This window comes from Pelecanus crispus, chromosome 3, assembly GCF_030463565.1.
Source record: "Pelecanus crispus isolate bPelCri1 chromosome 3, bPelCri1.pri, whole genome shotgun sequence".
NCBI lineage: Eukaryota > Metazoa > Chordata > Aves > Pelecaniformes > Pelecanidae > Pelecanus > Pelecanus crispus.
The window spans coordinates 70,514,347-70,539,361 of NC_134645.1; the positions used below are offsets into that span (position 1 = coordinate 70,514,347).

At 36.7% G+C, this 25,015-nt stretch overlaps 1 protein-coding gene across 1 annotated transcript in view; it reads right to left on the bottom strand.

Annotated features, from left to right (window-relative positions):
* Window positions 1-25,015, bottom strand: part of LAMA2 (laminin subunit alpha 2) — a 290,911-nt gene that overhangs the window by 81,681 nt on the left and 184,215 nt on the right. Inside the window, exons 32-37 of the mRNA XM_075707711.1 lie at window positions 24,780-24,973; window positions 15,770-15,912; window positions 15,133-15,231; window positions 9,712-9,823; window positions 5,061-5,223; window positions 347-557 (exon numbers count right to left, since the gene is read on the bottom strand). Of these exons, the coding sequence (XP_075563826.1) occupies window positions 347-557; window positions 5,061-5,223; window positions 9,712-9,823; window positions 15,133-15,231; window positions 15,770-15,912; window positions 24,780-24,973 (922 nt within the window). The remainder of the gene's footprint in view (window positions 1-346; window positions 558-5,060; window positions 5,224-9,711; window positions 9,824-15,132; window positions 15,232-15,769; window positions 15,913-24,779; window positions 24,974-25,015) is intronic.

Consider the following 25,015-nt stretch of genomic DNA (forward strand, 5'->3'; position numbering starts at 1 on the left):
TAACCGAACTCCTATTTAAGTCTTGAGCACAGGATTTGAATTTTACATCAGTATTTATACTGGGATGAACTTAGTCTCCCCCCGAATAATAAATCCAATGCACCCTCCACTCAGTGTTTAAAAGCAGATGATATTATTTTGATAAAACTGTGGAGTAATTCTACTTTTAAAAGCCAATGCATTTCCTCATTCTGAGGGACATGTTTCCTTTTAATTACATCAGATATAGTTATATTTTAATAATATTTTTGGTTTGCTTATATTTTTGTTTCAAGATTTAATCATGTAAAGTTTCAAACTTTGAACAGACTCCAAGGAATCAAGGATACAACTTGTCAGCACTCACCTCTACCATGGTCATATTTTTTTGGTTGACTGCAGATAAATGATCAGCCTCCCTAATTTTACTCGTAGCTTCTCTTAGCAGGTCTCGAGCATCATTAACTTTGGTGTGGTAGTTTGCCAGCTTGTCCCGGACCTCATTTTTGAGGTCCTCATTTTTCTCACTGGGCTCACCAAATAATTTCTTCACCTTGTCCAAAAGATCTTCTGCATTCCTGCAATACATCACCACCCATGAAGGCACTGAGTTCATATTCCCTACACTGGATAATCTGAATATTCTTAATAACATGCAAATGAAATAGACTTCTAAATTAAATCTCAAAGTAACTTTCAAGACAACACATGCTTAATAAAGTGAAACGACAGCTGTTCTTAAGCCCTTTCTTAAAGAGGTTTTTAAATGCCACTAAGGTCCTATTTATGAAGTAGACAATATTAAAATATTCTCCATTGAAGACTGTTTTGTCTTTTTTTTTTTTCTTTTTGGTAAGTTGCCATTCTTGACATCTGACTAGTAAAGTGAGGTTTTCTGAAACATTTCAACTTCTCTATAAGATTTCCTTCATTCACATTAATGTGACACGTGACACAAAGTGGTTTCCTACCTTGAACTGAGGGGGATATTCTGATTTCAAGCTGTCGTGGAGCAGACAAATGGCTTTAGACAGTCAAAAATCATAAATACTTTCCTGTGAAGTAAGCAATCCCCAGGATCCTTGGATTTATGACTTCCAGTAGCCAAAGAATTTCGCTTATCTAAAATAATTTCTGGAATATTTTTAATGGATTTTGGCAACACAGAAATAGAAAGTTCACAAGTGCCTGCTTTTGGCAGGGGATACAGTATTTCTTGATCATCAGAGACTTGCTGCACCCAGTTTTAAAGGACTGGAGTACTGGAGTCTTTATGCCCTATAATTTCTCTGCCTCATGATACCAGGCCATTGAATCAGTTTGATGTAATGCAACACCACTGCATTAATGCAATGATACAAGGACAGAAAAAAAAAAAAAGACAAAAAAAAAAGATGCACTTCCAAAATGATGCTTTAGAGATAAAGAAAAATCCTAAGTAAACAGGAATCTGTAGGACAGTTAATACCTACAGAAGAAATCTATTGCACTTCTACCTAGAACAGATGAAGTTTTTCTTCCTGTCTCATTATGGCAATGGGTCTGAAGAAGTTGCGTGGAAAACAAGAACGGCATTTTCTGAAAAACACTGCAGTTTGGCCTGCCTATAGGTTCCATTAGAAACCTTTTAAAAATAAACACATAAATAAATGCACACAAAAAAAAAATATCTGAGAAGTGGAAAAGATATGCTACCACTGGGCCTGATTTAGATGAAGGATCTGAACTGGAGCCAAGGAAAGCCAAGTTGTTACCTTAGATTTGGGATTTTCTGAGATGGATTTTTTTTCCTCATCTGCCCTGCCTTTGGTTTTGATTAAAAAAATTATTCACATTGTGAATTTGCAACTTCTGAGGACAAAACATTAATCAAAGATTAAATCCCAGCGTTGACACCCTGTCACAGAAGATGTGTAGAAAGGAATTCAGAATTTCTCCCGTACCTCCTCCATTGTTCTTTGTATAAGCAGCTACTGTCTTACACTTCTGGCAGATTTTGACACCCATATGACTGCAGTACTGGGGGAACGGTACAAGACAGATGGATTTCCTTTTAATGCCCTTGCCTCATAGCACAGTCCAAATTACCTATTTGTCCAATAGTCTACCTCAAAACTCTTTATTGGTGCTCTAAAGGCAACACTTCCATGTCGACCTGTTGTTTCTTTTTTCCCCTCTGTTCTTTCTAATGAACTACAAGGCAATAAATCTGCTCTGTGTAATCCCTTGCTTTATGTACCAGAATTTCTGTGTGATTGGATTGCACCACATTTCTTGAAATACTGTCTTGCACATTTAAGCTGTGCTACTTTCACTGGATACCTTCCTAGAAAAAGAACAAAACTATACAAAATGCTTGAAGTAGTATAAGAAACAATCAGAGGTCTGGCCTAACATCTGGAATACTGTTGGTCTGAATCCTCAAGATGAGCACAAGGGAACAAAAGAAAGATTAGAAACTGATGGCAAAACGATTAAAAAAACTTAACTGTATATATATGAGAGTCTGAATATGTTAGAATTGTCCTATCTGAAGAAGAAATTGGGACTATAACATCATGAGTAGCATGGATAAGGTGATCAACTGTCCAATATCTCTCCAAATACAAAAATGAAAATATCAGGAAGCAATGTCAAAATACAGGAGGCATCTCTTCAGACACTGTGTGGCAGAGCTATCCAATTCATTCTTACAGGAAACTGGATGATAGAAGTTCACAGTGGTTCAAAAGCCATCAGACAATTTTATGCAATAAAAAGTCACACAAAAATAAAGCTATTCAGCATACTAAATAGAAAGATAGAATTCTGGCTCATAGCATCCCTTGATAGCAACTCAGCAGCATCTGAGAAAATGTGTAGGAATGTTATAAAATATTGAAAGATTTATTTCATAAGTATGAAAATCAGGGCGGTATAGGACAGAAATTGGTGTATTTTTAACATACTCTTTTTAGAGACAAATTATTGACTAATGTGCCATTTCAGTACACTAAGGCAATCAGATTACAGACTTGATTTGAAAAGTTTGAAGGAAAATAAATGAGGGAAAATGCTGCACATGTAAGAGAAGTTTTGCCATCTATGAAAGCAAGATGACTTGACTTAATTTGTCTTCTTCATTTAACTTTTAAGAATTCACTGAAAACACAGGAGATTTAAGAAGAATCCACTGATTCTTGTCATTCTGTTCTTGGATGAAATCCTGAAAGCAGAATACAATCACTGCCAAAAAACATCTCACCAAAGAGTAAACATGATTAACTACTTCAAAATGATCATGAGACTTGCAGAGCTATTCAAAAGTAAATATTTCTAAATAGGTCTGTAATTGTACATGTGAGCATAGTGATCCATACATATGCACACACACACACACACAGTTTTAAGAGTGATTAATTTTTCTTCATCTTTTTTCCTTGCAGAGTGTATCCTACCCACTACCTTACTAAATTATTTAAGCAGTTTTAAGACATTTTTCTTTAAGAGGCAGTACTTTATAAAAGACTTTCAAAAAACATTATCTAGGGACCTTTCCTCCCCGCCCTGCAATCCACACTGAGTAATTTTCTTCTGTTGAGTTCACTGCCAAAATTTCTTGGATCTCAATGACTGCCTATAAAAAGGTAATCCTATCCTTAAGATAAACCATACAACTTTGATTGAAATCAGTGGGTATATTCATGTATTTCTTAGTATAAAATGTATTCCTTTATCAGGAAATGAAAATCTTCACTTTGCACATTTCAGGAAGAATGGTAAGAGGGAGAGAAGTTCTTTCCCTCAAAAAAGCCCTACTGCATTTCCTACTCTAGCTATTGGGCTAAATTAGGAAATGATTTCATGCTAGTCTGACAGTTTCATGTTGGCTGTTGCATCTGAGGACTAAGAACACCTTGTCTGAAAGGCTTCCTCCGAGTCTGCCCTAAAATTACAGGCAGCACTTTCACAGGTTTGACTAAATTTTTCTCATCCCTACTTTTTCCTGGTTTATTTCTGTGTGTGAGTGGAGAAGGGATAGAAGAGGTTCAGTGGAATCAGAAGAAAAAGCAATAAAACATTGCCGAAAAATAAGTTTGCAATATATCCTTTCTCAAGAGAACAGAAAGTGGAGCCATCAGAATTATGGGAAGAGATACTGTACTGGTAGGATTTTCAGAAAATGATCCAGTTTATAAAGTGTCCGATAGGCAGTGCAAATCTGATTCTATACTGCTTGGAATTCTTGACTAATCTTGTATTCTATTTATGTCTCCTTACAGTATGCACGGACCTGATAACTACGTTTTCAGGCCTGAATTCCTCTATCCCAGACAGTCTTCTGAGCCATCACAACTTCAATGGACCACATAGCTGCTCAGCTGGATTACCTGCTAGCTGTTTGCTCTGGTGAAGGGCTAAGCAAAGCCTAGCTCCAGGAATATGCCTCTTTTGACTGATACAGAAGTAACAGACTACAAGAATTTTAACTTCAAGCCAAGTGTTTTTCTGGATCAGGTAAGTTTTCAGCATTTTGCAAAATGCTTTATAAAGAGCTGCCAATATAATTATATATACATATATAGTTTTTATTTTTAGATAGCTAAATAACCAAACCCTGGGCTTCTGAACTGTGCCACAGAGTTGGAATATTCTGATCTACACTATTCTATATATGGCAAAATACATACTTTTGAATGTCTATGCTACTGGACAAACTTTGCAGACTAATATTTTTACTAGACCAATTAGTTTTCCAGAAACACCCCAAAGCTTCTAGACAAACTTTTTAGTACAAAAGCCATTCATCAGGTCTGAAGCAGAAGCTAAAAACAAACTGAGAAAAATTGCTTAGAATTCGATTAGAAATGTTGCTGATACCTGTGCAGCAGAGAAGTAATTTCCTAGGGATTGCTTTCCACATACGTAAGCATTTCCAAAAATGCAAATGCTACACTAACAGATATGAAGTATTAGACTTTGCTTTTCTTCATATTTCTGTATGCCCCAGCTTGAAAACTTGGTTGGAAAAGATGACAATTACATTTACAAGAGTTGGATATTATCACTGCAAGATTGAAGACTGAGGTCCCTCTACTCACTGTAACTCATCTTGAGCTATTCTTTCTTGCATGTTCAGCTCTCTGCTTCTCAACTCTGCGACCATTCTGTCGGCCTCCCTCTGCAGTTCTGGAAGACTCTTCTCCAAGGTCTCGTCTTGGGTTCTGAGTGTCTCATTCAGTTTTATAGCATCTTCATTTGCAGCTGCAGAAGGTCAAAAAATATTTATGTAGGGAGTTAGTAAATAAAAACAACGGAGAGGATTTAAGCATCTGCCCATCAACTCTACCAGCAAGTGGAATGCAACTTGCACTGGTTACTCCTGCTGTGAAATATAAAGGATTGTTAATCCACTGATCAGTAACAAAGGAGAAAATGTTACACGTTTCATCAAACTTTTTATTATAGCTCACTTTTAAGGACAGTAGTTAAAGTGAATAAGTCTTTATATCCAGTATAAGAAATATACTGCTCCTCTCTTCCCCGCCCCCACCCCCAAAAGAAAGAATTTGCACTGAACCTTCGAAACAGAGCAGAAGATTATCTGGTATATTGCTCATAGAATTAAGGAGCAGGCAGTACAAGCAATGAAAACTAGATTTAAATTACTTCTGGAGAACTTCAAAAAAATGTCATTTTTAGCATTCAGACTTAACACTGCTAGGAAGAATAAATGATTGGGAAATTTCTGAAAAAGAAGGAGAGAGAAGAGGAGTGAAAGACACCCACAGATGTCTAAACCCGCTCATGTGTTTAGAAGCAGATACCCAGAAATGGAAAAGAAGGGTATGAAGGCTGGAATATATGATGGCACACTGTAAATGTATTATGTGTTTGGAATAGCTGGATTATTCCAAACTGATAAAGCTGTGCACATGGTATCATATTCAAGGACTGACTAAAATTTTTCTGCCATAGCACACCACAACATATTAGAATATACACTTTCAGAAGCAACTAGGTCATTTATGACAATCAGTTCCATCTTCAATTTTAAAAAGTACTGCTGCCTTTCCATAGGCACAGGGCTCCCAGGTAACTGATTTCTCCAAAACAGCACAGTTCCTGGTTGCATGAGTACTTCTGAATATTTTAAATTAAATCTTTAGTTGAAAAAATGAAAATGTGTCTTCCAAAATTCCAATAAATGACTATTCATCTACACATTGTGTAGCTTTAGAGAAAATTATGAAGAAAATTCTGATCCAACAACATCTTTGATTTGCTGGTGAGAACTGAGATTTGGATCTTTAATCAAGAGTGGTTATGTGTGGGGTAGTGAGGACTGGAAAAAGACTACACTTTGCTTAAATGGATCATGGATTGCTTCTGTGCATTATCTTAAGTATCATTACTAAGTTACCTCAGGCCTGGAATAGGCATTTTTTTTTTTTTTTAAATCTGGAATAAATAAATAGCAATTTAACCTCCCTGAATATTTACCTTAAAAGAGAAAATGGATATGTTATCTCAGCTTTTATTAGGTTCAGGAAAATTTATACCTAGCTTTATCTTTCTCCTCCATCCTCCTCTTCTCATAACAATCTTTACTTTTTAGTCTTAGTATACTGGAAACTATCAGAGTCCAGTGGTGGTAAAAGATTTGGATGCCCTGACATAGATGAACACAAGGAAGTGCAAAACTGGGGAAATTCCATAGTTAAGAGGGAAAACTAGTTGCAGGTACCTAAAAGTTCAGAAGGTCAGCAATCAGCAGAGTAGAAATGGATTAATGGTCAGAGTATGGTTGTTGCAACAAATCACTACAAACTTCTCACTTGTAATAAGGAGTTTTTATGGCTTGAGGAATTCCTTGATTCCCTGACGTTTAGGGAGGCATCTGTCAGATCTACAATCATGTACTTCTGAGCACTGCCTTCTCAAGCATTACTTTCAATCAATGGAAAGAAATAGGTCCTTTCATGGCATTTCATCCTGAAGTTGTTGCCTATTGGCAACAACTACTAGGGAGCTCAGGGTCATAGATAAAAAAGCCTGCATTCCTAGAGATCCAAAGTACTATAACTTTCAGAAGTCTGTAATCTAGGGATGGGGGACAAAGAATGGGCATAAAGAATATGTGCAAACTGGTTGGTCATCTCAATCAGAACATCATGAGTGGACATAAAGTCTTTAAGGAACAATCTAGCAATGTCTCATAGGTCAAAGGGAGCAGAGACAAAAAAGGTATAGGACCAATATGCAGTTAAAATGCTGTCAAATTTTAAAATAATCTCGGAATGGCTCCAACATAAAGTGGAAGTTTATCCTCAGTTTTTGAAAGATGGTGATCTTGAACAGGAGGACAATGGAGGATGGCAATCAGAAGGATACAGAAATTATCACAAGAGGAAGAACATTTTGAAGAACTCAAGCTGGAATGGCCAGAGAACTGCCATTGTAGAAACCTGAAAGATCTGGCACATGACATTGCAAATCCAGGAAGAAGAGCGTTTGACTGAGAACAAGCAAATGTAGTGCCTCTTTTGAAGAAATGGGAATTCCACTACTGCCTGAGAACTGGCTTTGGAAGTCAGTAGAAAACAGGTTGTGGAATAAATGAATGTGTGTTTATTTTTTTTTTTTCCAAGGGTAGCACATGTCAGACTATACTGTTTAATAGCAAATCCAGTTGAATGTTTTCATTAATGATCCTGGGGGGGAAAAAAAAAAAAAGGACATCTACCAAGAAAATATGCTTATGAGGAAAAGTTGTAAGACAGTCTTAGTAGAGAAGGATTGGAATGCTATGCAGAAAGAACTGGGTGACCTTCAAAACTGAAGTAATCAGACCAGAATGAGATTCAATAGTAGAAAATATAAGGCTGTGAACTAAATAACAACAGAAATTTCAGCTGTAAACTATGGCTTTGCCATTTGGATATAAGGAATGAATGAGAAGAACATAGCTATATTATGAATCTCCAATGGCACCCAGCTGTGAAAAAAGGGAAATGCTATCCCAGAATGTATTAGGAGAGCTGACATAGGCAGTTTTTACTGCTACTGAAGTGCAAGACACTGAAGCAACCTCATTTCAATGCTTGTTACCTGTGCTCAGGAAAGATGAACCTAATTTTAAACAGAGGTAGGGAAATTATATGAAGGTGAACAGGAGATATAGGAAAATACACTTTAAGGTGTTTTAGTCTAGGAAAAAAGGGCTCAAGGGGAATATGATTCCTCTCTATGAACATAGTTGGGGGTGGGGGAAGGACGAGAAGCACAAGGGAGAGGAAAAAAACTATCTGAACTAAATAACAAGGTTGGCAAAAGAACACATGATGGTAAACTAAATATGAATATTTTTAACTAGAAATGAGAAGGCTTGCAGTTATGCAGAATTCTGAAACTGCCTCCTATTCAGATTGTGTGTATTTGTGGGAACCACTTTGAAGATGAGGGTTAGACAGTTTATGACAGCAGGGGAGTGGATGCAGCAACCCAGGAGGTATCTTTCAGTCCTGTGCTTCTACATTTCATCTATTCTTAAGCTGTTAACTTGGCCACTAGGCAAACACATTGATTTTAAAGTCTTTGTCTACTTCCAAGATACTGCATAAATTTATTTCACCCCCTCAAAGTCTTCTAACTCTATACTTTGTATTCCTAAACCTGCTCGAGGAAACTTTTGTTTGGGTTACAAATACTGGGCATAAACTTTGTGGAGCAAAAAATTAGTTTAGCCCTTGTCATTCGAAATTCATCTTGAGATATGAAGAACCTGGTCTTTTGTTTAAAAAACTTCTTGAAAAATTGCTTACTTTTTCTTGTTGCTTTCCCCACATTTATTTCATGTCGAAGTTGCACATCCTAAAGATATCCTAAATTGCTGTTCAGTTCAGCTACAGGGCATGTACTGGGATGTGTTACATGAAAGGCAATATAAAATGTATTTTATAGCACTTGGACAAAAGTGGAAGCTTTCCCTTTCAATGAAATGGACTTCAGAAGCATAACTACTGAAATCAGTACTGTAGTGGGGGTTTTGAGGAAGAAAGAACAGATCAGTATTTTTCAAGTAAAAAACCTGCCTGTGATTGCCAATCATTTTCATATTTTTCAGCCATTATCTTATTTAATAGCCTCACGCAATATATAGGTCTTGCTTCTCAAAGCCCTTTACAATACTTCTGCTCGTAAGTCTTTACTGCATTTGTAAGTGCAGTGAATCAGCTTGTGGAAGAGAGAGAGTTGGCTCCATGCCACTATGTAGGTAGGGTTAGGAGTCACTTGCAAATTCCAAGCAGCAGATGTTCATTAACAGCAAGTAGTAATGTATTTCTGAAGTAATTTGGGGGAATTAAGATGAAGTGTTAATGTACCAAGTGCTAAAATTACATCAAGCTTTTTTACCAATACATGTTTTTAACTGCTTTGAAAATAAACAAAAGCTAAGCCCTGTTAGTTACTTCATCATAATAGCTTTTCTTCAAATAACTGCAAAAATCCTGAAGAAACATACCTAATATTCTGCTAGTCTTTGTTCATAATTACCAATGCACTGTTTATATAAACTGCATTTGTAGATTGCAAAAAGTCTGAAGATGACCGTAGCTTCTTCACTCAACATTTAAAGCACATGACATTTCTCAGTGAATAAATTCTTCCTCACTGTCTCTTAGACCCTCTTCCCCACCATTCTTCAGTTTTTCTTGAGAAACAACTGGCACATTTTTCTTTTTCCAATACCTTCAGCAGCTTGGAGAATGCCTTTGACGAACTGTCCAAGAGATTTCGCTCTGTCATTTGTCCTCTCAGCATCCTGCCTGGTTTGCTCACCATCTGCTGTCACCTTTGTAGCCTAGTGATCCAAATTCAGGAAAAGTATAATTAATAAACAGGACAAGGTTGCACTATGTGATATTCCTACTGGCTGAATCTATGTACAAAACTTTCCTCAGGCAAAAGGCAATCAATGAATTATTGATCTGATGCATGGGAAGTGACATGCTCTGTTCAAGTACACAATTAAATTTTATTACCTTTTCCTTTAAATGGAAATTGGAAGGCTTTATTTTAGGTTCTTAGAAACCCTAGTTGTGTGCAACAGCACACAAAGGGAGACAGGATGAAATTATTCACTGAATTTGCTTAAAGAAATGCTGTTTCGAACCTTTTAATAGATTCTTCAGGGAATACTTTCCATAATTTCACAATTGTGCACTTTTCAATTTACAAAGTGCAGCAGATATCATGACCTCTTTGCTTCCTCCTCGGAGGCATTCTCAAAGAGACAGTTCATGCCAAGAAGCAAGAAGAATTTTAAATCAATACAGTAATTAAACCAAGAAAGAGAGAAAAAAGAGTTGTGTTTTTCAGCTCCAATGCTTGAAGTTGTTTGTTTATAACATATTGGGGTGCTGAGTAAAATTTTAGCTTTGTGTAACTAAATGCTTCATAATTTTATTGAATCATAGCGGCAGCAGCAGCAGGATGAAGACAGATGTCTGCCGCAGACCTGAAAAACATGCTAAGGAAAGAAATAATCTTAAGACATTCTGCTTAGCTCTCAAGGTTCCTATTTACAAAATGGACCCATTTTTATTACAAAGCAGCTGACCATTTCAAGTAACAAAGCTTGTCAAACGGTATTGTAAAGCAAAAAAGTTTTTTCTTTGGGGATTGCATTCCCAAGAAATGTCTCGAAGCAGGGCATTATGATCTTTGCTGTCTCTGGGAAATGGCTAGAAGGTCAATAATTCAAAATGAGCTTAGGTTTTCTCTGACTTGAGTTGTACAAACTGTTTTCTCAGTTACAAAAAACCCCCACACATTTCAATAACAGTCAAAGAGAAATAGTATCACTTTAACACATCTATTTTTTCCTGATTAGCTTCTATATGGAAGCCCTCAAGATACATCAGGACAGCTGGGTTTCTGAAATGAAATCCCTGGCGTTATCATAGCACTTACAGTTTTGGTCTACTTCAGAGTAGTTACTCTGAAAGTAATTTTTATTAAAATGGTTCAGGTAAATAGAATTATACAGGAAGAATTAAAAGCCCATGTTGACTGGGGGGAGTTGGTTCCATTTTCATCCCTATATCAGTAGAACATGGCTTTTTACATTTATGCAGCTTTAATCATGCTATTGGTTACTTCCTCTAATATTTACAAAATGCCTTTACCTGCCTGGATACAGAACTAAAATATTGTCACAGTGAGCTGTAAGAGGCAACAGGGACAGGAAAAAGGCAAAAATAGAGAATGGTCTTGATGGACCACTGCTCTAACCCAGCTTGGCATTTCTGATGTCATTTAATTCTTCATGTGATTGAGAATTACCTTATTATTTATTGTCAAATCCTCCACAATCAACCGTTTATTCTTTGGGTTTTATTTGCTTGGAATTTTCACATTCACTTTTATTATGTACTATAATATTTCTAAGACCTTTCCCACAAATGGTGTTTTATAACTTACATATACTTTTCTTAGTTTTGATTACTTTTTCCACATTCATGTTAATTCCAGTTGGCCACTTTAACCTCTCAATATTTATGACCGAATGGCACATACTACATTTTTGTGCACATTAATCTGTCATCAAACAGTTTTCATTTCCTCTCGGTGACAGTTCTCTTTAGTACTTAAATCTCATTCAGCTCCACTGAAGGCTTTCTGTATTTTGCCATAATTTGCTTTGCTGAAAAATAACCTTTTGCTTCATTATCTGGTCCAGCTTTAACTCCATAAACCAAATTAAATGGCAAACATTCTTCACACTGCACCTAGCCATTCCATGGCTAATTAAGTGTTTCCATTTGTTAATAAAGTCCTACTCATTTTCTATATATTCATTTACTACAATTCACCATTTCTATAAGGTCAGTCTTCAGCATCTCCTAACAGTTTAAACAGGCACAACAAACTCTTTCTGGGGGAGCAATAAGGGTTAGGTAGACTGGACCCAGAGCAAGGGTTTGGAATGAATCTTCAGGAAGTCTGGACACAAATAAGACTTTTTGGCATACAGGAGATCCCTACCATGGAAATCTAGTAAAGAAAGTATCATCTGAGATCAGTGAACCTGCTTTGGTGATGTTCACAGCTTGTACTTAGTGATGAAGGTTCCATGGAAGGCCTTGTCCCAATCTGAAGACTACTAGCCTCTTAGCAACTTAGACTATTAGCAAGTATTAGCAATTACAAACACATTTTTGTTTTGGTTCTTTTTGTGTGCTTAGTCTGAGGTCTTAATCAAGCCATAAGAAACTCCTCTGGATGGCATCTGGAGGGGAGCCCTACAGGAATTTCTCCAGCTAGTGAGCTGCAGAGCACCGAAGGAGGAGTAAACACAGACCTCACTGTACAGATGGAAGTTCTTGGCTCTCCCTCCAAATGCTTCCAGCTATTGGAAACCAAGTTGCCTCTGCTAATACTTCCAGAAATTTTTGAGCTTGAGAAATTCAGTGGTATGGGAGAAATGAAGAAGTTTAGAAAGTCAAAAGAAGCATTTCAGTCAAGAAGAGTGATTCTGAACCCTGTCTTCCTTGAAGGCTCTGAAGATACCTTATTAAAAGGGAAGAGGGGGTTTTGACTAGAAGTCGTGAACTTAAAGGAAGTGAAGTCTGAGGTCTGCCTCTGGTAGTAGATGTGGGAATGTGCATGCAAACATGTAAACCTAATTAGGGTGACAAAGACGTGAGGATCTTCTGTATGGCAGAGTGAATGAAGGAAAGAATATGATGAAAAAAAGAAAAAGGCATGCTGCACTGATGTAAGAGATCACTGGTTGAAAAGAGACCACAAGGAAACAAAAAGCCCAAAGGTTTTGTAGTGACTACATACTGTTGTCTTCTACTTTTTATCTTGAAATGGATAGAATTTTTTTTCATGGAAATAGACTCCTCACCAATCCTCATCAACCTTTGTCTTCATCACTACTGGTTTCACTTTGAAAATTTAGTAAGCCTGCAAATCAAATACAGGGAAAAACTTTGCTACTTATGGTTGTACCATGTGCTCCAAGTGTTAGCCATTATGTGGTTATCAGCTATATCTTCATTTGGAAACGAGACTTGAACACACTACATCAGGACTCTTCTTTTTGGGACATTACTTCTATTTACAAACACAGAAAGAGAAGGTTAGGACTTGCCACCAGTTGCCAGTCCCCAAATTAGAAACCCCAACTGCAATCCAGTTAACAACTCTCTGTAAGGATAACTGGAAATCATAAGGCTACTTACTCAATGCAACAATGGAAAATTGCAGAAAGGGAAGCAGTGGTAATCTGGCCACCACACTAAGTCCCCTAAGAACAGACCTTCAATCTTTTTCCTTCCAAGACTAGTCTACAGAAGGTCAGAATCTGCAACATTATTTTAGGTCATCTCCATGGCAGATTAAAACTTATTTAATTTTTGGTGGGGGTGGTGGTAGTTGGCAATTGGAAAAGTATACTAAAAAGAGCAACTATGCAAAATAAAAAAAAAAAAAAATTGTCTTAGGCTAAGATTGAGAAATCTTAATACAAGAAATACAATCTTCCTTGCTTGTAGGGCTGTCCTGAGTTAAAAATCCACCTAGACTTAAAACTACCACAGTTATTTCTGGCAGAATAACAGAAGAACAAACAAAAGTGAAAAACCAAGCTTTCTTTACACTCCCAATGAGAATATGTATAGATAGATACCTGTGTATGGATGTGTATGTGGGTGTATAGACACACACGTACATGCATACATATGCAAACACACTACAGATGCTTTCTTACCCACTCCCCATGATTTCATAGTTTTTTTCAAAATTGAATATAATCCACACAAACAAACCAGTTTCTCTGAGAATTTTAGTTCTGTAAGGCATGAACAAGACAGGATGCTAAAACTACATGGGGTTTAGGTAAATTCTCTCAGGTGTATATTCATCGGTACAGTAATCCATGTCTGTCTTATTTGGCTATTTCAATGCAGGGGAGCACAACTCACAAACACGATTTTTGCTAGACCTTCATATTAATATTTTTTGGACTGCTGTTACTTTTATTGTGGCTGGTCCATTTCCCTATTTTTTTTTCCTCCACTAGGTGGCACAATTTATATTATTTTCTTAGACAAGGTCTTCTACTGACCAAAATAAGGTCTATATTGAAATAAAACTTTCCTAATAAAAAGAGTAAATAGCACATCGATTGCAATCTAGAAGACTCTCACTACCCTCATAAATGAAATATAGAACACATATATTTAAATAAACTCACACACCTTGTGCATATATTTGAATTCTCCCTTTAAATATTGTCCCCATTTAAATTACTTTACTCATTGACTCTTAATGAGAACTTGTTATTTGTCAAGCCAGGACTTACATTGTCTTGATATAAAATTTCTTTAAAATAAGTGAATCAGGCTAGGCTACCATTTGCTCTACAGCTCCTGGAGAAATAAGCCAACACAAGAGATAACCCAAAATGGAAAATGAAACTGCAAAACAGTGAAACATTTCCTATAATGTGCTTGAGATGGTTGGGCATTAAGTAACTCTGAATGATGCCAGGCTACTTGTATTGCAACAGGCAATCTTAAAAGAGAAACAGGCTGAGAACTATCTTGAGACAGTCAGACTCAGGAGATTTGAAAGGTAATATGATGAGATGATGTTGCTGATGCAGAAAGCAGATAGCCTTACCAGAGACAGTACTAATGTTCAGAAGAAAAGGAAGGAAACCAGGCAGTTCAATTTCCGAGAGCCTCAGCCAGTCAAGGAAAAACTCCAGACGTGAGAAACTGTGTGGTAATCCCATGGTTTTGTTGCCATTAGGTTTGTAACATAACGTGTAGCTGAAGTCATGGGAAAGCCCATAAATGCTGTATCAAGAACCCTCTTTCCTTTAGCATCAACTTGTCCAAATAAGCTCATTTTTGGGTGCACCGTATGAGCATTATCAAGTTTTCTTACATTATTATCAAGTTTTGCAGGAAATATATCTCAAAGTATTGGCCCACAAAAAGAGGTTGTTAGAGGACTTGCTGCCATTTCAAACACTGAGACTGAGAAGCATCTTATAATTCATCTATTCATTCATGTTTAATTCATATTCAGAAGATTTCTGTCATTATGCAGCCTTAACCAAACCCACAGACCCCAATGTGATCATAGACTTACTCTTGTCAGTAGCTCATCCATTTCTGTCACCAGGGTATCCAGATTTTCGTGTGCTAGCTGAAGAAGTCTCTCTGGTGCTCGCTGAGGTGAAAGCAAATGCTGTTGAGGAAGAGAGGAGGGAGAGTGAAAATCTGTGTTTAATGGATCTCAGTGCTTCCAAACATTGTAGAGAAGAAGCATCAAAAATTTCCTTTTCATTACAGCATGCAACTCCCTTTTGTCATTGACTTGTGTCACATCCATCCAACATATTTTTCTCAGGAATCTTGACAGCTTTACATAGTTTAGTGGAGAACCCAGAAGTATGGTAGGGAACATACTGTATATAAAATACATAACCGCTTCATGGACCACCAGCATGAAGACTATTTTATTTGTATGCGACATCACTTTTTTTCTGTGCCTGCAGTATAATTCCTTGCACATACATACACCAATTACTGCTGCGAGAATTATTTATTAAAATAAGTCAAAATAAATAACTGTAATAACTATTTATCAACCCAAGCAAGTTTGAAGTAATTAAATCTTGAATTTTTCTTCTCCCCTGAACCTACTCATGCTGTAAGTTTGAACAAATTCAAATACAGTTGTACTGAAGCCCTGTTATTTATGTATGTGAATACTGTGAACATACCTTTAATTCCTGTGTCATGTTCTCAAAACCATGCAATGTTTTATATGGAGCAGGCACCGGACCACTAAGGTTAACGCTCAGGATCATCTGGTTTAGCCGATCCAGGTCACTGAGAAGGAGTCCTGTGCATTCATCATCACAAGCTGGGGGGAAGAAGAGCAAAGCTTATTTATTCCTGCTAAATGTCTAAGACATATGTTTGAGTTAGAAATTTTATGGCACACATACAATTCTGTGAAAGGTAACACTAATTTCAGATACTTTACCCCAAAAACATAGCAGGAGAAAAAATGGAAACAACAGCTAGGGAACAGGAAAGACCTTATTGCTTAGGACTTCGTAATGGGACTGTTTAATACAAAACATGAAGAGCAAAATTGGTAGGCTTACCTCACAAAAAGAGGAAATAATTAACGGTGTCCATTATGGACTAGCCAACATAAAAATCCTAAATTAGACAAGCAATTTGGATGAAGTCTGGGAAAAATGGACAGGTAATTTGGAAAATCTAAGGAGCACTTTAAGAAGTATAGTATGGTTGTGGATTTGAACATAAGAAAAAACTAAAGAAATCTTACAATTTACATGACTTTATAGTCCCATAACAGCATGGCCAAGCATGCTAAACTTGTAATGCAGATAGTAGAAAGAGTCCAGGTAAAAATACGGACAGTTTTCTTTTAAGAAATGCTTTTCCCTACCTCCTTTCACTAACCAGTTTTTCATGTATGCTTCCTTTCTTGAAAATACTCTTTAGCATGAAAAATACTGGTGTGTGCTGCATATACCAAAAGGAGTTTGCTTTTTCCCCACTCTTGCTTTCTATTAACTATCACAAGAAATTCTCATAACCTTAAAGTCTTGCATCATTTATGCTGCAGACAGGAAAATTCTTCATCTTTTAGAACAGAGTTGCGGGAATGACTTTCTGTTTCCCTGCATAAAGATGCTACACAGGGCTGGCAAACAACATCTAAGGAGATGGAGCAAACTGTGAAACAATTAATTCATTGGTGATGTTAAGAGACATGGAGTGTTGTACCTAAAGTTTTACAAGTATGTAATTACTTATTTCAGCAACACTCCTAGGCAGCTCGATGGCTAAAAAACCACTAAAGAACATGTATGTTTCTGTAGAAAAAGAGAAGTAATGTTCAAAGAGAGTTACATTTTTTTCCCTGAAATCTATTCTTCATGTAGGTTAAATCTTTTCTGCTCTTTAACGTTTTCACAGTTATCTAAATGTTGTTCTTATTCTGTAGGTTGGCTGTTCAATATAGCAAGGAGTTGAGTCAAATACAGAGAAAAGAATAATGAATACTAGTTTAATGCACCATGAAACTCATGTGATGATTGAAAAGGAGACAAGACAGATGCTGGGTTAGTGCAGTAAGAAGTGGGTGCAGAAAGCTAGATACTGTTATTTTAAGACTTCCTTTTGCATTTTCATTGCTTCCATTTGCAGACTTCTTCCTCCTATTTCACAGTATTTTGTTACATAAGCTGAACTGTACTGGAATTCCTCTGCAGTTGTTAACTGTGGGCATCATACATTCCAATTTATGTTTCTACGTTAAATTTAAAAAAAAAAAAAAAAAAAGCTTATTACCATCCCAGCTCTGGTTATCTGCGTGATTGCTTTGAGAAGTCTGAGAGAATTAAAGGAAAATCAAGTTTTACAACCAACTGAATGTTTTATATAACAAACACGTGTTCTGTAGCTGGTCAATAAGGTAAACAGACCTGATAATCATTTTGCAGGATGCAAATATAAGTGTTCTCAGACCTGAAAAGAGTTGGGTTTTGATGTTCGGGTTTTTTTTTTTTTCCCTGATACATTATTTCACTTATGAAACAAGCTAAATCTATGCACCCTCAAAATTGTCAGAGTGGTTGGTAATAAAATGCTAAAAATTTGCCAAGTGTTAAAGACAAACTCAATTCACACCAATAAGAAAAAAATGAACAGCTTATGAAGAGATGAAGTATTCTCAGTGTGAGAATTCAGTATAAATTAACACTTCTTGCACAATAGTCAGGTTGAAAAGAGGAACTACATCAAGTGAGGACCACAGTTGGGTAGATGACACAGGACTAAGCTACTCCAATATGCAGTCTGAAATGTACTGTAGCTATGGGAAATATTTCAAGAGCATGATTATATTTTGCAAGACTTTGTATGTCTAGCTATAAAAGTGTCAGGATAAATTTGTGTCTAATATTAACAAATGCAGCACTAAATTCAGATCATTACAGCAGTGCAAGCATGTAAGAGGCAAATCATGCAGTCAATATTACAATAGACCAGCAAGCAATTAATGCAAATTACTGCATTTTCCATTTCCACCACACTTGCCCATGCACAATAAGTCCTGTAAGGATTTTGACTTACCTCTTGTGAGAAGCATCTCCAAAGTATGCATGCCAAAGAATTTTTTTGTTTTTAAATAATAGCTCAAGTAATAAAAGACAGTGTAAGTTTATGGATATCTAACCACTTATTCCATCTTACAAAGAGAAGATAATGTTCAATACAGGAATCACACGTCTAAGTCACAATGTGTTCCTCCAACTGAGTGACTACCTAAGACAATTTTGCTTTAATACATTAATTGCTGTTAAGATTCAGAAGACTGTGTTACAATGGGGTAATTGTTGGTCTAAGGGCAACCATGCAATCTCTGATATGAGGTGGTATCCTATAGATAGACAGTGTGTCTTCAGTATTAGTTTCCTGTTGCTTCACAATAAAAAAAAGGGTTGAACTATTGTTATGCTCATTAATCTGTTGGCTGTTATCCCATTTTTCCCATTTTGGCACTGGTCTCACACCAAATAATAAACAAGGCCTCCTCTGCCCCCCAAAAGATAACCCCTTAGAGAGCTGAAAGCTTTAGCTTCCTTGCCTTTGCTGCTGGCTTTCCCAAAACCTGGGAAAATTCAGGTTCAGATCAGGGTCTAAAGTACTGACTCAGGTTTATTTCTGATTTTCCTTATTTATAAAGCCTCATTTGCTGGTTCTGATACATACCAATACTAGGTTAGATTTATATAGTGCTTGAGTTGGGCAAAAGACATTGGAGTGTGGGTCTAAACTCAACAGGAGCTCATTCATCAAAAAAAAGGAGAACAACTGATACTTTATCAGCTTCTAGGCCAAGTCGGGATGCCTGTCCTTTACTGAGCTCATGCAGACAGAGAAGCAGTTGGCCAGCACAGAGGTAAGTTTAATTCTTACGGCTGTGCCATAAGGGCTCACAGTTTCTCTTAAACTCGGAACACAGCAGAAGCTAGCCCAATGCTTCACAGACCTGGTGTTACACACAGCATCTTTCTTTTCAGCTCACTTTATCAAGGATAAGAAGCTCCCAGCTCCTGCTGAATTAAGGACTGTGCAGGAGCTAGGAGATAATACTTTTCACAGATTCTTCAAGATCTACGTCTGACAGAGACAGCATCTCTGCTTAGTTCTGAATTTGGGAGGGCTGAGATCATGGAGTTACTCCCTATTTTAGAGTGAAAACCTTGATTCTGCCAGGACCAGTGGCTAGGAGCTTCCTCATTCTACTGGGTGCAGAACTGAGTGGCAGCTGGGAAAAACTCCCTCTCATTACAAGCACCAGTCTACTTAGAGTACAACGTTTAAGTGTCCAAGACCTGGTATTAAAGGAATCCGATTATATAATTTTCTCCTTCTACCAATACTGAAGATATGCAGCATGGCTGAAGGTCCCTTCCCCCCCCCCCCCCCCCAAATGAGTTAAAGAAAAGTTCCTAACAATGAAATATCTGTTTATCTATGTTATGATTGCTTCCTGTTCCCTGTTAATCTCGTACAGCAGAACCACATCAACTGCTTTACATTTAGGTTTTTGCTGGACCCCAAGGAGCATTTGTGACGGGAGCATACATCTTGAGGAAAATTTTTTCAGTTTCTGTTGCAACAGAGCTCAAAACATTGAAACCAATTTTATTTTAAGTCCCCACTGTAGTTATGACTGGTGCCCTGAAAGTATTCAGGAGGTGAGTTCTGACTTGCCATATATGTTTGACAATAAAGCCTTGAAGTTCTCACTAGGGTTGTTTTTTTCACTAAATACTGCACAGTAGCAAGCACAGTCACTGTTCCAACAACACTGCAATCTAAGGTTCTTCATTTTACGTACTGCAAACTCTACAACTGAAGTGGAATGTCACAAGATGTAACAAAAAATACACAAGAGAATTACTAATCTAAGAAAACGCATGACTGCTACAGGCTTGATCCAAAACCCCTTGTAGGTCCTTCTTTCCACTTCAGCTTGCTAAGGTCAAAGCTCTTTGGGAAGGATGAGGAGGCATCTAAACAAGCCAAAGCATGTATTGCTATTTCTGGTATCTATGTGTAAAATATGAATCAACCAAATACTATTGAACTCAGTCTGCCTGAGCATGCTGGGTACAGATGAATTGAGGAAAGGCTGCTCCTGTTCATCACACAACTCAGCCATATTCTGGATTGGAACTGTGGGGTTTAACTAAGAAAACAAAAAATATAAATCTTCAATACTGTAGTGATTATAGGGCAGTCAGCAATTGCCAGTTGACAACTTTCAGCAGAAGAAACATTGAGATATATTTATTACAGTAAAAATGAGTGATGCATAAGGGAGCATCAGTCATTTAGAGGACAATTCATCTATAGTTACAAATAAAAATAAAAATCTGTAAGCATTAGAGAAGATTTGGGAGAACTTTTGTCATATTTGACTGTATACAAGGACGTTGGCAGCATTATTAAAATTAGTTCGCAGTCACTACTAATTTTCTTATTGGCTACTGACTGTTTCAAAACAGAAGGGAAAGTGAGCCTAAGAAGTGGATTACCTGAGACCAAATATTACAAGGAAGTCTTCATCAGCAGAGTATTATGAGTATTTGTACATGATGATCTAGATGGTCACTTTAGCTGGGGTAATAACCCAGTTATTAACTGTACTAATGCAAAAAAATTATTATTTTTATGATGTGTAGTAGACCATTCAGACTCTTGTATTACTTATAAAAAAAATCTACTCTTTGGATATCATTTTCCATTCCCTAATGGCATCCTAGAGAAAACAACATTCTTCTGTTCTAAGAATATAGTGGGAAGTGAATTCTGTCTGTGCCATTCACCTATAATTATCTTTCCATTGTTATTTAGCAGTAAACAAATTCTTTCCCTTTGTACAGTGGCTTTTAAAAAATATATTCTCTTTCCATTCTACCTGTAGTTTTCTAAAATATAAGTTATAACACAGCACTGAAAAGTGGTATGCACTAAGCAACTGAAAAATGACGTGTTATGAAAAAAACAGTAAGAACTTGGTAAAACGGATTTTCAGCTACATCAGAAACAGATCACTTTAATGAACATGCACGCTCCTCCGGATTTTTGTCTGCCTTTTCACAGCAAATTTTCACTCTAAAATCTTTAGAATACTTATGATAAGGGATACGTTAAAATATAAATGTTATATTTAAACAATAATACATCACAATATTGTGGCTAAAATACCTCTCTAATTGGATTTCAATATGCATTTTTTAGCTGTCATGTCATACTGTGTGGTGACCTTCTATAGAATTTGCCAAAAATTCATTATTCAGGTGGTTGTTCTTTGCTAAATATTAAAAAACAATTTTCACTTTCCTAACTATTAACTATAACATACTAACACTGGACAGCTTAATCACATCATGTTTTATATTACTTACAACTACATTTTTTCAAACATGGGTGATTCTATTTGCATGTATTTTCTTTAAGCTAGACCATTTTACCACCTAACTAGGGGTTCTTCATGCTTCTGGCAGGTACAATGCAATTGCAGTATTTGAAATGGAACTCTGCAAATGAGCAGAAGTAGATACATGCATACAGCTCATTTGACATATTGAATGCAAATCAGATTCTGCATATGGCATTAATTTTCTGTACATTAAGAGTACTTAATCACTATTATTTTTAGTATTTAGGTTCTGTTACAACTGAAACTAGTCAGAAGGGAATTTACTGAGTATTTTGGAAGTGGTTGATACACAAAAGTAAAAATATATTGTATACAGGACCAAATTCTCAGCTGTATTCTCACCAAATTCTCCAATCTCAACTCAGATTGGAACAGATAAATGTTATGGGAGTAAGGAAGGAAAGCTTCAGGGTTTCCCCAAAAGGTGTTTCTAATGGTTCTTTGACAGCACAATGACTATTAAAGCACATTAGGGGCTGCAGCAATGAATCCCTATCAGAAAAAAACAGCTGTACTCTGAAGCCTGTGACATACTGGCAGTGTTAACCACAGGCAGATTCCCACCAAGTCTGTGCTTGCCACACTCCCTTTGTCTAGCACAGCCCTCATGTCCACCCCAGGCTACAAAGGTAAATGGTTCATTGATCAGGCTTGTTTTCTACCATGTTGGGGTATTGCCCTGTATTAGCAAAGGTGGGTTTGGACTAATATGGGGGTTGAGGAACCTTTAAAGAAAGGGAAAATCATAAGGTGAGAGCAAATAGGCATAAAGTGTCTACTGAAATATTTAATTGCGGTTTTTGCAATTTATGATACGGATGTTATTGATGTAGTGTCAATAGTAACAGACTAGTTCCTGTGATAGGGGAGATTTAAAGTACTTACAGGTGGTTCCTATTTTTATTACTAAAGGAAAGAATTCTTTTCATTTGATTCCTCACTTTTAGTAATTACATGAAATGTCCACATGCACATGCAAAGGGCTGTTTTTATGGTGAAAATTGATTATCTAGTTAAAGTAAAAATGCCCCTACAAGTAGCATAGATACATTTCAACATCCGCACATGAATACGTTGCAGTTAAATCAGAGATTACAGCAAATCACATCTTTCAAAGCAAAAAGGTGGAAAATTTGATTTGCCTGCACACAGCTTTTCGCATTCATAGTGAGGATTTTTAACCTTATTATCCATGCAATGAAATCGTCTGATTAACAAATTGGAAAATGATTACAAATGAAAACTTCCACTTATGCTGTTTTGTACAAAGAAACTCTGCCATCCTGGCTATCCAAAAGACTTTTCAGAATACTGATACAATAAATGACCAGTAAAAAACAGACTAAGTGGTACTTGAGATTGAAAACATTGTCTAGTACTGGAAATAATGTAACAGGTATTCGGAATGTTGAAAAATTAAGTCATTTTTGTTTAGATGCCACTTGGGAAAACACAGTCCTATTTTAAAATTTTGTAGCTGTAACACTTACGGACTTAACTCATGATTATAATTCTCCTTGACATGTAGGCCACAAAATGGAATCCAAAGTGCAGTTATTTCAGCAAAGTAGCTACTTACTCTATTTGCATTCATTTTGCTGTAGTTTAAAATAGAGCTTAAGATGTACGGTAGTTCAGAATTAAGTCCTAAACTACTTCACGCTGCAGGACATTAGAAATTTATTTCCCTTAAGTACACTAAGCTTTTCACTGATGAACCAATGCCATATTATTATAATATAGAAATAGCAGTACTTACGTCTATATTCCCAGTAATCTCTCTATTCATTTTCCAAGAGTTGTACCTGGGAATCAGGACTAATGCGAAAGTGCTGAACTCAATAGTCACATTTAGAAGCTTAGTTCTGCTAAGTCCCCATCACTCACATCAACCATTGAGTGAAACAATGTTCTGCCCTGTGTAGTCCCTGACCCTACGTGCCTGATGTTTCCCTCTTTAAGCACTCAAAGCAGCCACACATTTCATTCTTGACTGATATACCTTCAGCCATTTTTAGCACTTCTTTGGTTTCTTTATTTTTCCAATTTGATTTTAAATATTTGCAATTTGTTTGAGCTGTACTAGCTGATTTTAGTATTAGAGAGCTGTACATCTCTGGTAGGTAAAGACTGAATGCATTCTGTGAAAAAAGACAAAAAAAAAAAAAAAAAAAAAAAAGCGCCTTCTTGGTATCTACTTGCCTTGATGTTACATGTCCCTCACATAGGCTAAAAAAAACCCCAAAATGAAAAAGCTCCAATTAAGGTCCTATAACAGATAAAAATCAGGCAAAACATTAAAACCAGTTCATCATGCCTTTCCAATATATTCAAAGATGCACAGATTAAGAAATATTATATACTGTGGACTTACTGGATCCCTATCTGTATTCTACTTTAAAATGAACAATGATGGCCTCGAGAGGAAAAAAAAAATAAATCACAATGCAATTAGTTCCTACTCAGCTGGCGGAGATGGAGGAAAGGAAAATGCCTTATTTCAGTCAGGATTTACTAAGTGTTCTGGAAAGGTTTTGCTACCTGAATTTTTTTAATAAGACATAAGCATACAATATCACAGGAAATGAGATTGTGGGCTCAAAACAAACACTATCCAATTTCATGGAAAAAATTCCAAAAAATAATAAAAGACAAGACACTTGGTACATATCAAAACTGAAGGTAGGGCAAAGATACCAGAACTGTAAAATGTAACTTGGTGTTTTAGGCTATTAGTTTTCTATTTTAAACAAACGAAGTTCTTTGTTCCTGGATATATTGCACTGTCATTCCTTATGTCTTTTAAATTCCAGCTGGTGGTTGTTGAAGGAACATGACCAAGCAAACCTTGGTAAAAACCTTCTGTGTGACTCATGGCATAGAGCATTGTAACTGCTGGTTAAACATTTAGGACAACACTAAGAAAATCACTAAGAACTAATACTGTCACAACAGCAGAGACAACTTTTAGCAAAACTATAGACTTCAAAAACCCACAAAAAGAAATCCTTCAAAGCTTTGTGGTCAATTTTCAGTAAGCATATTAAAAAGTACTGAGAGTTGTCCTAACATCTCAAGGCTTGTGAAAAAAATGGACCAGAATGCCAAAGTGGTAAGAAACCTGGCAACTATTTTCAAAGAAACCCACACAACCGACTGATGCACAAGCAGGGTTGAATTTCTGAAATATGAGAAACAAAATCAAAATTTCTCCAAAATTACATTAGTATACGTACAAATGCATTTCATGCCATCACGCGCATGCCGATGTTCACAGCCAACACACTTCCACCCGGTGAATCCAGGCTTGCAAGTGCACTGTCCAGTGACAGGATCACAGGGGACAGGCAGGGAACCGTATCGATCACACTCACATTCCTGGCAGGAACCTCCTGGAGTTTGTGGGTTTCCCACGTAGCCAGAAGAACATCTAGACATTGCAAATACAAAACCAGGTTTGGCCAACTGAGAT